Source organism: Neodiprion fabricii, chromosome 5 (assembly GCF_021155785.1).
Source record: "Neodiprion fabricii isolate iyNeoFabr1 chromosome 5, iyNeoFabr1.1, whole genome shotgun sequence".
NCBI lineage: Eukaryota > Metazoa > Arthropoda > Insecta > Hymenoptera > Diprionidae > Neodiprion > Neodiprion fabricii.
In genome coordinates, this window is record NC_060243.1 from 192,133 (window position 1) to 205,327 (window position 13,195).

General features: G+C 39.6%; 1 protein-coding gene across 1 annotated transcript; it reads left to right on the forward strand.

Annotated features, from left to right (window-relative positions):
• The first annotated feature begins 29 nt into the window (after nucleotides 1-29).
• Nucleotides 30-3,865, forward strand: LOC124183037. Its single transcript, XM_046571009.1, has 3 exons — nucleotides 30-1,119; nucleotides 1,568-1,945; nucleotides 3,625-3,865. The coding sequence occupies exons 1-3, from the start codon at nucleotides 1,026-1,028 to the stop codon at nucleotides 3,657-3,659; spliced, it is 507 nt and encodes a 168-aa protein (XP_046426965.1). The 5' UTR covers nucleotides 30-1,025; the 3' UTR covers nucleotides 3,660-3,865.
• The last annotated feature ends 9,330 nt before the right edge of the window (nucleotides 3,866-13,195 follow it).

Sequence of the window (13,195 nt, forward strand, 5' to 3'; positions counted from 1 at the left end):
CATCGGGATGATGGTGCCAGGTCCCATAATGTACAACATTTAGTTGCGTCACATAATCCTTCTGTCCTATTTTCATTTCCATGCGATATTCTTATTTCGCCAGGGTTCGTGGGAACCGGAATTCCGATATAATAAGTATCCGCTTCGAAGTCGACTAAATCGACTCGTGTGCAAAAACACCTCGACCTCCGCGAATCCCTAACCCATTCAACGTCTCAGTTTTGGCAATGTTTTGAATTATGTTTTAAATATCCAAGAAAACCGCGGGCGAATATTTTTGCAAAGAACGTCAATGGGTCGAGGAGCAAGGAAAAAAAAATTTACCGTCAAATTATCATGTAAGGAATCGTCGCGGGACGAAGTCGTGAGTTGACAATAAAATTCTAGGATTATTTCCAAACTTTATTATTATTATTATTATTATTATTACTGCAGACAAACTTTGTTTTCGTCAAGTACTCGTACATATATTATAAGAATAGTGAATCAGACCCGCGAGAACGTTGTTAATTATTAGTAAAAGATTCAGCATGAGAATAATTATTCATAATTTTCTCCCACCTTCGATATTTGTGTTGGCTAAAAAGGGAGAAAGGCAGAGAAGTAGAGAGAGAGAGAGAGAGAGATAGAGAAAGAGAGTAAAATAAACAGCAAATTTCCGGCCCCATTCGTTGCCGTTTAAAAAGGCAAGAAAGATTCTAACCAGTTATACTCTCAGTAACGGATCCTGTCCGGCTACGAGGCTGTGATCTACATATGATCATGCATACCTATAAAGTCTAAAAGACGTGGGGATTTTATCCGATGTATCCTACCTACGTGGCCCCCAAACGTAATTCTGAATCGAAGAGGTACGGATCACCGTCAACGTCTGCACTCCCTCTCGCTGTATCTTTCTCTATTTTTGTTTTCTCATTTACTCTTATTGAAAAGTTCTTAAAGCCATTTTTGTGTGTACGCTCCAGTGTGTACGTGTGTTTGATTTATATTTCCGAATCGAAACAGTAAAAGGATAAGAGAAAAAAATGGCGAGTCACTGTCGCCCGAAGATTTTTCATGTTTTTGTTTTGTTTGCCGGTTTGTGTACTGTTCGATGCAACATTTCTCACCCTGTCCAACGTGAGTAATAATTTTGCCTCTAATTTTACGATACGATACTTGATTACGTATTTACTTACATTTTAAATTTGATTTTAATCCGTACAACCTTTCGGTAAACAACGATTGTTTTTACCATGTGTTAAATTCTTATAAGAGAAAAGTGGTCTGTCATCTCTTGATGGAATAACGTGATCTCTTTGATTTGGCACAAAATATCATAGAATATATTTCAAGCAATTTCGCGTGAACAAAGACTTTTGTCAATATATACTGTGCTAAAGAATCCATATTTTCTTCTTGATCAATACCTCCTTGTAATTTTCGGAATTTAACAAGCAAAGACTTTTGAAAATTATCCATACATACGCACGATAAAGTTGTTCCAAAGGAGTTCTACAGCCTCATGGATAAAACTTGTCATATCAAAATAAAATAAAAGATCTCACACCGTATTGAACTTTTGTAGCGCTTGACGCAGCTCTACCCGCGTTACGTGAAAGTAACGCGGGTGGCAGTTTGTCCGGCGTTGATGACGAGCCAAATCCGACCGTATCTCCGGTTTTCTCGGATCAGGCGCTTCGTCAAACCTACTACGAGCCTTTTGGTACCTTTGGATCATCCAGCAGAAGACGATGCCCGTTGTGCGACAGTTCGGTGTTTCCTTACTGCGGTGAAAAACTTTTTCACGACGCATGCTGCTGCACCGATCCCTACCAGTACCCACTTCCTTACAAGTGCCAATTAGCCGATTGCGCCTTTCTTCACGCTAATACCTGCAGGGAACACAGGCTCATTGCCAACTGTTGCTGCAGCGACGAGTACAGGTCCTTCGTGAGGGGAAGAGGTGAGTGCAGCGATGACAATTGTTTTGGCTATCTTTGTCAATTCATTTTTACCATTCGAGTGAAAAATTTGCGATTTCTTTATCAGCGTCAGTTTAGAGTGAGAAGACCGTTTCTAACCCTCTTTCGCTAAAAAGTAAAGGCACGAGTTGGAGAAAAAGACTCGACATTTTTTTTTTTTTTTTGCATCCCGATTTGCCAATTTTTCAACGTTTAATAATCTGCAAGCGCTTCTCGGTTCAACGCGAAAGTATCGAGTCCATTCTGGGTTTTTACAAGCAACAACAATAATCATTTTAACATTAATAACAATTGATTACGTCTCTCTAAATAATTATATACGCAATCCTGATTTTTATTTGTTACATGGATTTGTTTTTATTATAATTCACGTCTGTCGGGGGCATTATCGACTCGCGTATATAATACATATTGCGTTGAATCCATTATATGCGGTGGCCTAGATTAGAACTGGAATTTGGAATACCGTATGACGCGTTGGATAAATGTCGAAATTAAAGAAATAAGAAAGGAGTGAAAACAAATTTAAAAATATTTTGACTTGTACAAAAATAAAAAAGAAGACCAAAAAAACAGAAGTAACGGCAAAACACTACGCGTTTCCGCGATTGATTGAATGCGATGACTGCAGCCAACTGTACGTAAGTAGGTATAACCAATTGCTGTTACAGCCAGACTGTACGCAAATATTTTCCATGCACAAAACTGCGCGTCTCGAGGTCTGATTCATTATTTTTATAAGCATGTTCTTTTTTTTCGCGTCAAAACGGTTGTATAAATAATTTCTTAACTTCAATTCGCACACTCCGGCTGCACAAATGATTATTGATTTTTCGTGATGTTTTTTATTATGTGTTATTTTATTTTCGCGTTACGAATTTCTTATTATTTTTCAAAAACAATTATTCGTCGATGACCTTTGATCATAATAGAATTATGGACGAACGATCTTTCCACGGCGAGGAATTTAACGACCAAATCGTTTGACTATGTGTAAACCAATGTCTAATCGATTTCCACGTGAGGTCTAATAATTATTATTTCTGTGCCACAACGTAAGTGGCTCGGAGGATACGTGGATGTTTGCATGCTTGGCAAAAACAAAAAAAACGAAAAAAAAATAAAAAATAGACAAAGATGTTTACAATTATTGTGTGTATTACCGTATTTTACGATATAAAGTATACGTGATATGCGGCAGCATCGGCTTGAATCTTTTAATCGCTCCAACTGCTGTTCATGCAATTACAGTCTTGACGCAAATAACAATATCTGACAGGTTGTAATAACAGTATAATTAATTTTGAACTCGCGGTTTATATTCTACGTTATACTTGCTGAATTATTATGTATATATTATCCATACCGTCGAAGAAATCTATTTTCGATACAAAATCTCGAGGTCAATTTCATCAATCATACATTTACACACACGCGCGCGCGCGCGCACACACACACACACACACACACACACACACACACGTATACAGCACTTGGAATATACCCACTTATCTTGTAGGTGTATAACGTATAATTTTATCTTTGAGTTTCAGTTTCAAAACTTGCCAATCGCATTTTTAGCATTCCTTACTATCAAAAAACGTTGCATGTGTATCGATTTGTCAGCTTTTACGCAAAACATGAATTTTTATCCTTACAGACGCTGCGGTGGCTGAGAAAGCGGTTGATAATTGAAAAACGAGAATCACAAGGGCGGAAGTTTTGGAAACGGCGGAAAATCAACATTTTTTCTACGCAACGTTATTTATGACGCGTTTCTGAGTGAAAAAAAAAAAAAAATCGAACCAATAGCCGGTGAAGAAAAGAAAATGTATAAAAAAAAGGGGGAAAAATAACAACCAACGGTTCGAGGAAGTCGGCCGGATTCTTATACCTCCTAATCTGTCTCACCTGAATTCCCCGATGCAGGACCACTGCAATATAATGCAGCTGCAGCGTAATGCATTATCATAACAGGAATCCAGGTAGATGAATCCTCCAAGAAATTTCCCATACCTACCCGCACTACGACCTGGGCTAAACTTGTAATAAATATATATAGGTATACGTGTCGTGGTAATAGGCAATGAAAGTACGAAAAAATGAAGAAAAGCAAACAGCTTACAAAAATCTTCGGAATATGTTACCAAGTTTTAGGAAAAATTTAAAAGTTCGCGTTGCGACTAGCCTCAGAATTAAAAATAGCGGTTTTGCCGGACGGTTTCCGGTCAGTTTTTGAAATCTTTCGAACCGACGATCAAGACCCCGAGGCGTGAAAATTCCCTGAAATCTGGATTCGGCTCGCATTTTTCCGCCAGAAATCAACAGCCACGTGTGACCGTCTCTTTACCACGCCGGCCTCGTCGTAGGTGGTGTAATTATCGTTCATTCTTTCCCGTCCAGCTCGTTCGCGGATTAGTATTAGTACCTACGGCCGTCGCGGTCGTCTGGCTTGGCCACCCCGAACCGGACCGCCGCCGTAGGGAATGATTTTTAACGAGCTTTGGACGACGTCCGGAGTTCAATGTCAAGGTGAGGCACGTGTCTCCGTGATGGGCGTTATACTCTGCCTTTATTAAAATAAACATGAATTTATTCAAGGCAGATAGCACCGCCCACCGCAATCCGTATCACAACGGAAAGCGATAAACGGCCGGCACTTTCCTCGGTAAGGTAAGCAAGCCTACCGGTTATCGACACGCTTAGACCCAATTGTCGATCCATTTATTTTTCAAAATTACAAAACTTACGGCACAAATTGCGAATCTCTCGATGACTGAAACCAATTGCTGGAGGGCTGGACGCTGGAAATTTATTTTTTGGTATTTTTAAAACCAAGGATCAAACGGATTATAAAACCAAAAAAGGACAACAACTGGTAAGCTCAACACCTCAATAATTGCCCCGACAATCTCGTCCATGGAGTATATCGGCGACAGTGCAGCGGTATAATTAAAGTCAGGCTAAAACGGAACATTGCACTTACGGAGACTGGTTCGAGTGTCGTCGCAGAATCGCTCGGAATCATTCGAAATTGTGTACTTTTTATACAAGTATGAGGATGACGGTTTCGGGAACCCGATCCAGCACCGTTCGCGAAACTGATCGTTTCGACCCCGGTACTAGATCAGAGTAAAAATCGGATGGTTCTCGAATTTGGCAGATCTTGGAAAAAGGATCGTAGAACTGGATGGCCGGCGTCCGGGAAACGAAACATGACCTCCTTTAGGCTCGAGGGTCGAGAAGTCGGGCCATGCGGGTCCCGGACTAGACTTCTTGGTTTAATTGACCCGAGGTGAGATGGGACGGACGGGGGACGGTCTTCTAGACGGTCGGTCTCCGTATCTCGGGCACCATCGGAATGTCCCTCGTGCATGCTTACACAACGGGTCCCCGGGCAGCCTCGTTCCTCCTTAACCGATCCCGAGTCCAGCGGGTAGAAGAAGAGGGTTGTCGCCCTAGGAACGAATTATACCCGGCGGCACGTGTTGCCCTTACCTAACCTTGAGAATTTTCCGTTACGCTCCTGCATGCGGGCCCCTAGAATCGACTACGATTTTTGGACCGAACGTTCTCGTTCTGTGAGAAATTTTTCACTCGTTCCGCTCGATTCCGCGTTATATGGTAAAACACTGGTATTATCGTATAATCGTAACGGTAACGATTTGGATGTTGTTCAAATTTCGAGAAAATTTGGCACCAGCGGCTGCTTTCTGTGATTTTATGTTTTCTTTTCTTTCATTTTAACACAGTGTATAAAAATCTATAACGGTGCAATCTTGGGAAAATTGAATATTCAAAGGTACCAAGTTAAGTGATAAGAAATAAGTAGTGTTCGTTAAAAAAAAAATTCATCCATAAAACTGAAATGATGGAAAAAAATTTTTGCTAGTTAATAAAAAAAGCTTTGATCTTTTTACCGCCATTTCTTTTACTCCTATCACAGCTTCTCTTCCGAAGCGTCAGGATCTAAGAAATTGAAGTCGCATCAATCGTCCTGGTTATTTTGCTGAAAAAAAAAAGAATTAAATTGAAAATTCAAATCGTAGTTTCGAATTTCCATACCCGGAATAATTTACTACCGATTCCGGGTAATGAATAAGTTGCAACTAATGGGACTAATTTCCTGTCTTTGATCTTGAAATTGTAACGACGTTTTGCAGTGAGGAAATTCAGTCCCGTCTTATTGAAGTGTGTGCTGTATCCAAAAATGGAAAAACCCATTAGGGAATACTTGACGTCCGTTTCGAAATAATTGAGAATCATGCGTAAGTCGTGCGGGTATGTCCATTATAATACATGTTGCAGTCTGATGTGTAATGTTAGTTTGCGTAAGTTCTTGGAAATAGAGAAATAAAAACGATAGAAAGAGAGAGAGGGAGAGAGAGCGAGAGAGAGAGAGAGAGAGAGAGAGAGAGAGAGAGAGAGAGAGAGAGAGAGAGAGAGAGAGAGAGAGAGAGAGAGAGAGAGAGAGAGAGAGAGAGAGAGAGAGAGAGAGAGAGAGAGAGAGAGAGAGCTTCAGAGACACGTGTGAACTCGACACGTGCATGCACTGCAGGACTTATCGCGGTTATGCCTATCTATATATACATATATACATAGAGATATGTACATTAAAAGGTATACCACGTGTAAAAATAAATAGAATTTTTCAAGCTCACGCGCGTACATGTATATAAATACGTGTATATAAATACGTATATATATATATATATATATATATATATATATAGAAAAGCCTTGACCGAAGTCCGGATACTCGTTTTTATTTTCTTGTGTTCATATATTTATTTATTTTTAATGTGTCTCTTTTTCCCAACGGGGGAAGATGGAGGCGGGATTGTCCTCCGCAGGTTTCATCGTGTCAGGCATACGCACCCCCCTTACGGTCGTTTCGAACAGCCACACGTGTGCCACACATGACCGTCTCTGTATGTCAATTGGGCCCCTAAGAAACTCCGTAAGACGCCATTAGGATTTCCTCATTTCACGTCATCACCGCGTTATCCGTTAGGCCGATGCGATTATAGGCACACCGTCGCGTAAACAACGAAATTCCTACACGTGGGGTCTGGCCCAGGTAAATAACCGACTTAAGTGAACATCGGGGCCTTACTCGTAGGCTTTCGAATTTGGCAGGTGAGAGGCGTTCCGTGGGCATGTCCATGGTCCATGGACAATCTTCATCCACTGTGCGGAACATTTTTTCTCACGCCTGCGAAAATTTCTCTTCATCCTTTTCTGCACATTTTTCCTGGGAGACAGAAATTGATAGCCACGCGTGCGAGTGTGTGTGCATGTGCGTTTTTAATGCTTGTTTTCGTATATATTCAATAGACGGGAATAATTTTATTGGTTCTAGTTTTTTTTTTTTTTTTTTTTTTTCTTCACATTCCGGTAAAGGTTTCGGTTCGAACGAAAGTAAAAATGTAAAAATATGCTTTACGTATACGTATATATGTATAATATGTATAGTAGAACGGAAAAATATGCATGCGGTGAAAAACGGAAACTTGTTGCAATTATGAATTTCTCTTCTTTCTCTTCGTTCATTGTCTTTTTAACGACTTTTTTCCGCTTTTCTCCGTTCGAGAACCTATGTAGATGTGATAATAAGCTGTGTTTTTTTCCCGCTCTTCCACTCACTCCCCGAGTGTCAACCAGTTCAGTTTAATTCAGCTACTAACGAGATAAAACAAACGGATCTCTCCTTAACTCGATCTTGACAATTTATTGTCTCGATGGATTACTTTTTTTCCAACCGTTTTTTTTTTTTTATCTTCATTTTTTGGCACTTCAGCGGGACGCGCCCAAAATTTCAGGAAGCGAATGCTTTTATCAGTTTACAGAACTATTGTTGTCAAAATTCCGGCATTGTTACACCGACGTGTTATCCGAATACTTTGTAGTCACGCACCGAGCTGCAGCCGGTAGTACGGTAGTCCGAGGAATTTTCAACTTTGTTTTTTCATTGGCTTCTCTTACTTCTTTTCCTTCTTTTTGGCCTGTTTTTGGTTTCCGTACCGTTGACTCAAGGCTGCGACGTCGGTATACTACGCGTGATGATCAGTGAAACGTACTACGCGTGTGTAAAATATATATACATATGTAAGACGCGTCGTACGCGCGTGTGGTTACCGAAATGTGCGTTATACGTTAATATAATATACGTGATAATGTTTGTTCTGAAATTCGTATATAAGAAGCGTTACATGTGTAAACACATGTATACATAATAAGAAATAGTTGGGAGTATTTAGAAATCGTATAATATAACGTGGCGTGTTTACGGGTTACCTAAAACTACAGTAAGACACGACGTGTGCAGCTATCGTGCGCAATACGACGTGCTAATCGAATGATAATGCGTTATTGTTGCGCATTGTCAGGGGGAAATGCGAGAATGGGAATAGTTGGTTGGAAATGAGAGTTAAAGATGACGGTGCCAGATTTGTGGAATTTTTCTTAGTTTTTTTATTCGTCGACATTGCATACATATGTGTCAAGGGTAGCTTAGCGTAGTGTCGTTAACACGTGGAATTTGTTATCTAGGGCGAGAGAGTCTTGTACTGTATAAGAGCGGAAAAATGCGATAACGTAATTGAAAGGTTGATATAATCTCTCTACACCGACCTTGCTTACGTACCAGTTATACTTATGTGCCGGTTTAGTAACTCTGGTACGCGAATGTATTATTTAGGTATCCGTGATTCGCTTCGAAAATGTTGAAAGTCTGTTTAATTGCCGCGCGAAAATCATTCTAATTCTTCATGCCTAATTTCAACTTCGTAACTGATTGGAAAATTGGAACGACAAGGCAAATTTTCAACCTTGCAATTGCTCGTCGTATTGCGAACCAAAATTTGCTTTTCAACTTAACGCGCACGTGTGCAAGATTACAGTAACTTACATACGTTCAGTTTTGCATTACGTAGTCAGCTCCTTACAGTTTTTGCAGTTTTTTAAAAATAATTTTGTATCTTTTTCAAAGTACACGCGAATATTGCTTCCACAATTGCAGTCATATTCGGGATTTTTGTATATATTTTTTTTTTTTTTCATTACGTGCAATCCCTGTAATCACTGTTTGGTCAAGGTGAGATAAAATTGAAAGAAAGAGCATGAACGAGTCGAATGAAAGGGAACCAGAAAGAGGATATAAAAATACGCCTTATAGAGATAATATCAAAATCAGATGTTACACAAATATTATATTATTACATATCCGAAGTACAGACAAGCTGCGATAATAGATTACGATACGTGTAATGTAGTGTAATATACCGAAACCATAATATCGTTACTGTTTCTATGCATATGTATACTAATACTATTAATTACGATAGTAGCAAAATCTGGTTTCTGCAAGACTGGGTTCGTCTCTCTCGCTCTCTCCCCCCCCCCCTCTCTCTCTCTCTATCTCTCTCTCGCTCTCTCTCTCTCTCTCCCTGCACGCGGTGCACCTTGTAGAGTTCATAGCTCCGAGCTCGCGGCAGCATCCCGAGACTTGCACTAGAGTTATTGCACCTACACACCTATATCGGTGTACGCGTAATAGCGTATCTAGTACATACCACGTGAATACATACACATGTAACGCGTACACGTTATACTGCAAGGGTACAAGGCCTTTCAGCTTCTAGAATAGTTCAATAACCTTTTCGCTAAATATATACAATACATCTACTCGCTGGCATGCGCACATCATTGCCTATGGTAAATACATGTGTATATGTATATGTATATGTATATCGATACGTGCGTCGCGTGTGTATACATACGCACATGCGCGAGCAATGTTCGCGAGTTATATAGAAGCTAACTACAGCGGTCCCGAGCGGTCGTGGACCCGGCAAAACTTACTCGCAGGCCTAGACGTGCGACGTGCAATATCTCCGGTACGCCAACGCAGGTATACCTGCGATAGGCGGAAGAGTTCTCTTCGCGCGGTATCCGTACTTATCTAGTTTAATCTCGTTGCACTCGCGTACGGACTGCATTTGCACATTCGTATAGATCTATGCAGATTATACCTATACGTATCATATGCGAGAATTTCCCGCAGCTCCACCGAGAGCAACGCTGCAACGAATCTCTCTGTGTATAAAGAGACTCCTTTTGTAAATCAGCTTTGCCGATGTACGTTGTATTGTCGCGTGTGTCGTGCAATCGCGATTTTTCAAACTTTATAAATCTTCATCACGGAATCGCGAACATGTATCTTTTATAAGTTTTCGACCGATGTTGCAACGTTCGCAATTTTTATGAATCACATTTGTATGAAATATTTCACATGTTATCCATATGTCGAGTTTCCTCGATATTTCCATATTTCGTTAATCTTGCTAGTCTTACATACTTGCGTGTAATAATCGTGGAATGTATTATGACGATCGTACGCGGAAATTGTGTATCTATTTCATATTCGGTCTATAATACACGTTATTACGTATCATTGTAGAAAAACAAGTAACGTATACTATTCAGCATGCGTAATTCTAGGTATAGAGACGTTATTTTTCTGGGTTATTATAATGTGTTAACCACGCGCTGGGCGATCATCTAGCTTCGCGATATATTTCATACGTTTCGCCACGTTCGTTAGTGTCTATAAATCTCACTACATCTGTATACTCGGAGATATTTGTTAATATTAAATAGATAAACAAATTTTACGCAACGCTTCATATATTTCACAATCACACAGAGGAGATGTTTACGGTGATTTGAGGAAAAGTTGGACGCATTGAATATACATGTTGTATAAGTGGCTTGTGTATGATATAATTGTAAACCTTCCTCCGAGGGCGTATAATTAAAATAACCTCGAAGATGATATAAAAATCCATCTAGGATTATACCAGAGACTTTACGAATTACAGGAATTTATAGGGAAGCTTTCTACTTAAACGTGAGACTTGGTTTATCTTCCGGTGAGTGGAGTATTTTCGCGTGATGCTCACCGCGTAGAGTTAGACCGTGAATAAATACGTTTGTGAATATGTACGCAAAACCGTAGCTGGAACGTCTTATACACGAGTGTGTAAAAATGTTTGGTTCGGAAAAGAAACGAAAAAAATTGAAACGTACGAGCCACAGCGTGCGCGGATAACAATAACTGCACAATGTAGATATGCAGTACAAAATATGCCAGGTTGAAATAGGCAAGGAAAATTACCCTAAGAATGGAATTGAAAAGGCGGTGTGCAGACGTCTAGATCATGGTGAACGTGTATAGAAATACAATGTGCAGAAAAATGTGTTGACGCTTGGTTTTTTTTTTTTTCTTGTTTTTTTTTTCATACTCAAAAACTCGAGACTTTTCTGTGCGCGGGTAAATATATTCACGAGTGCAGGGGATATGTGAATCGAATCATACTCTATTCACAAGCTGAATTCTAAACCTTGGCGATTTCATTCGCAGTAAAATTTTATACAAATCGTTCTTTCCGTCATTTTGTTCGACCTCAAATAAGTATAAGCATTCGATGTTTGGCGAGTGACCGAAATTCTATTACAGCCGATATAAATATTCAAGTCGCGGTCGGCTACGCCAATTTGATTCCTTCATTAATTCACACGTACAGAAAAATCTTTTGTATACTATGCGGTGTAAGTTCGTTTTTGTTGCCCGCGAACAATTTGTCAGCCAACCTTACGCTTTTCATCTTGACTGTTTGGATAGGATGAATAATTTTCGTCTCATCCCAGGTTATAGATAATAAAAGAGTTCGTTCGAACGTTTGAAAATCCCACTCTTTCGATTCTACGTCACATCCGACCGAATATCGGTGCAGCAGGAGTAAAAATTTTTATAATATAAATATCAGGAACCGCAAAGCCTGGCGCCAGGCTAACTCTCGCCTACATTCTTGAATTCGAGATCAAGTTAACTCGTCTTATTCGCTAATATTTGAAAAAAATGGTAACAACGAAGAACCGAAAGGTACATTTCAATCTGCAATCAAGGAATCGGTAAGGCGTCTCTCAGTTTTGAGGATCATTCGTCTTCGTCGCTCCTGTCGTTACTTCTGCGGTCTCGAGTTTTTTTTTTTTGTCTTCCTCTCCTTCTTATTTTCTCTGAAATTTCATTCTTCTGCGTAATATATCCCGACCGCTCGACTCAACGGATTTCTACGTATAAACACGACGTGCCAATTAATAATTCGTGAATGGCCCCAAAGTTGCGCGCACGTGGCTCGCATGGTAGGTACACACACATACGCCCAACAAATGTGATCAGATTTGGCGCCTTAACTTGTACAACACGGATGTCCTCAATTTATTTCTTCATTTATCCCCCCAATGGTTTTTTTTGTTTCTCTCTTCGAATTTCGAACTTTTTTATTTATATATATATATATATATATATATATATATATGTGTGTGTGTGTATACATATACCCAAAGTAGGGAATCTACCTATGTAATAACATTCAAGTTACCTGTTTCCCGAAAATCATTCGGACACGTGGCGCGGTAACGTTGCGCACACGTATACGCGAAACTTGTCTTTTCTAACGTCTATCGAATCGATGCTTGCTCCTCATGACACAAGTATACGTACAATAATACGTTGCCGTGCTCGATATCAATTTATAATACGTATAGGTATACGCGCATCAGACACATGTGTGAAAATATTTATTTAGGCCGTTTAATTATTATTGCCACGCGCTCATTTGTATTATAATATTATTATTACACGCGCTTGATTCATCGCCTTGAACTATATATGCACACGTGTACACGCGCGTACGCACACGCATTTATTTATATGACTTGTATTATAATATGCACGTATACTTTTTGTTTGTGTATTCCGCGCGATATTGAATCGCTCCGTTGCGGCTGCACGTCGCGTACGTACACATGATACGGGTGATGCAGAATGAGAGGAAAAATAAATAAGAAAAAAATAAGAGGAAAAAGAAAAAAAAAAAGAGTGTGTGTCAGCTTCGACGCGTGACTGGAGTTTACTCCTTACGAACGATAATTATGATATATATCGAATAGAAAAAGAGGGTAAATGAACGCATCTTCCAAAATGATAGGAGAAACAAACATATATCTGTAATTATTCGGATTATTTATATTACTTCAAAAATTTTCGAATTTTGAGTGCATATTCGTAATAATTGACCGCAAAAACCCCTGAGTACCAACTTTCGTTCCCGTCAAACGACTTTTTACATTTTCGGTCCGCCATGTTGGATCCGCCATCTTGAATT

Bases quoted from the DNA above. Each gene is read 5' to 3' on its own strand.
- LOC124183037 (XM_046571009.1), top strand. From the start codon at position 1,026: ATGGCGAGTCACTGTCGCCCGAAGATTTTTCATGTTTTTGTTTTGTTT. The intron at 1,120-1,567 runs GTGAGTAATAAT...GAACTTTTGTAG, and splicing joins CATTTCTCACCCTGTCCAAC to CGCTTGACGCAGCTCTACCC. The intron at 1,946-3,624 runs GTGAGTGCAGCG...TTATCCTTACAG, and splicing joins GTCCTTCGTGAGGGGAAGAG to ACGCTGCGGTGGCTGAGAAA.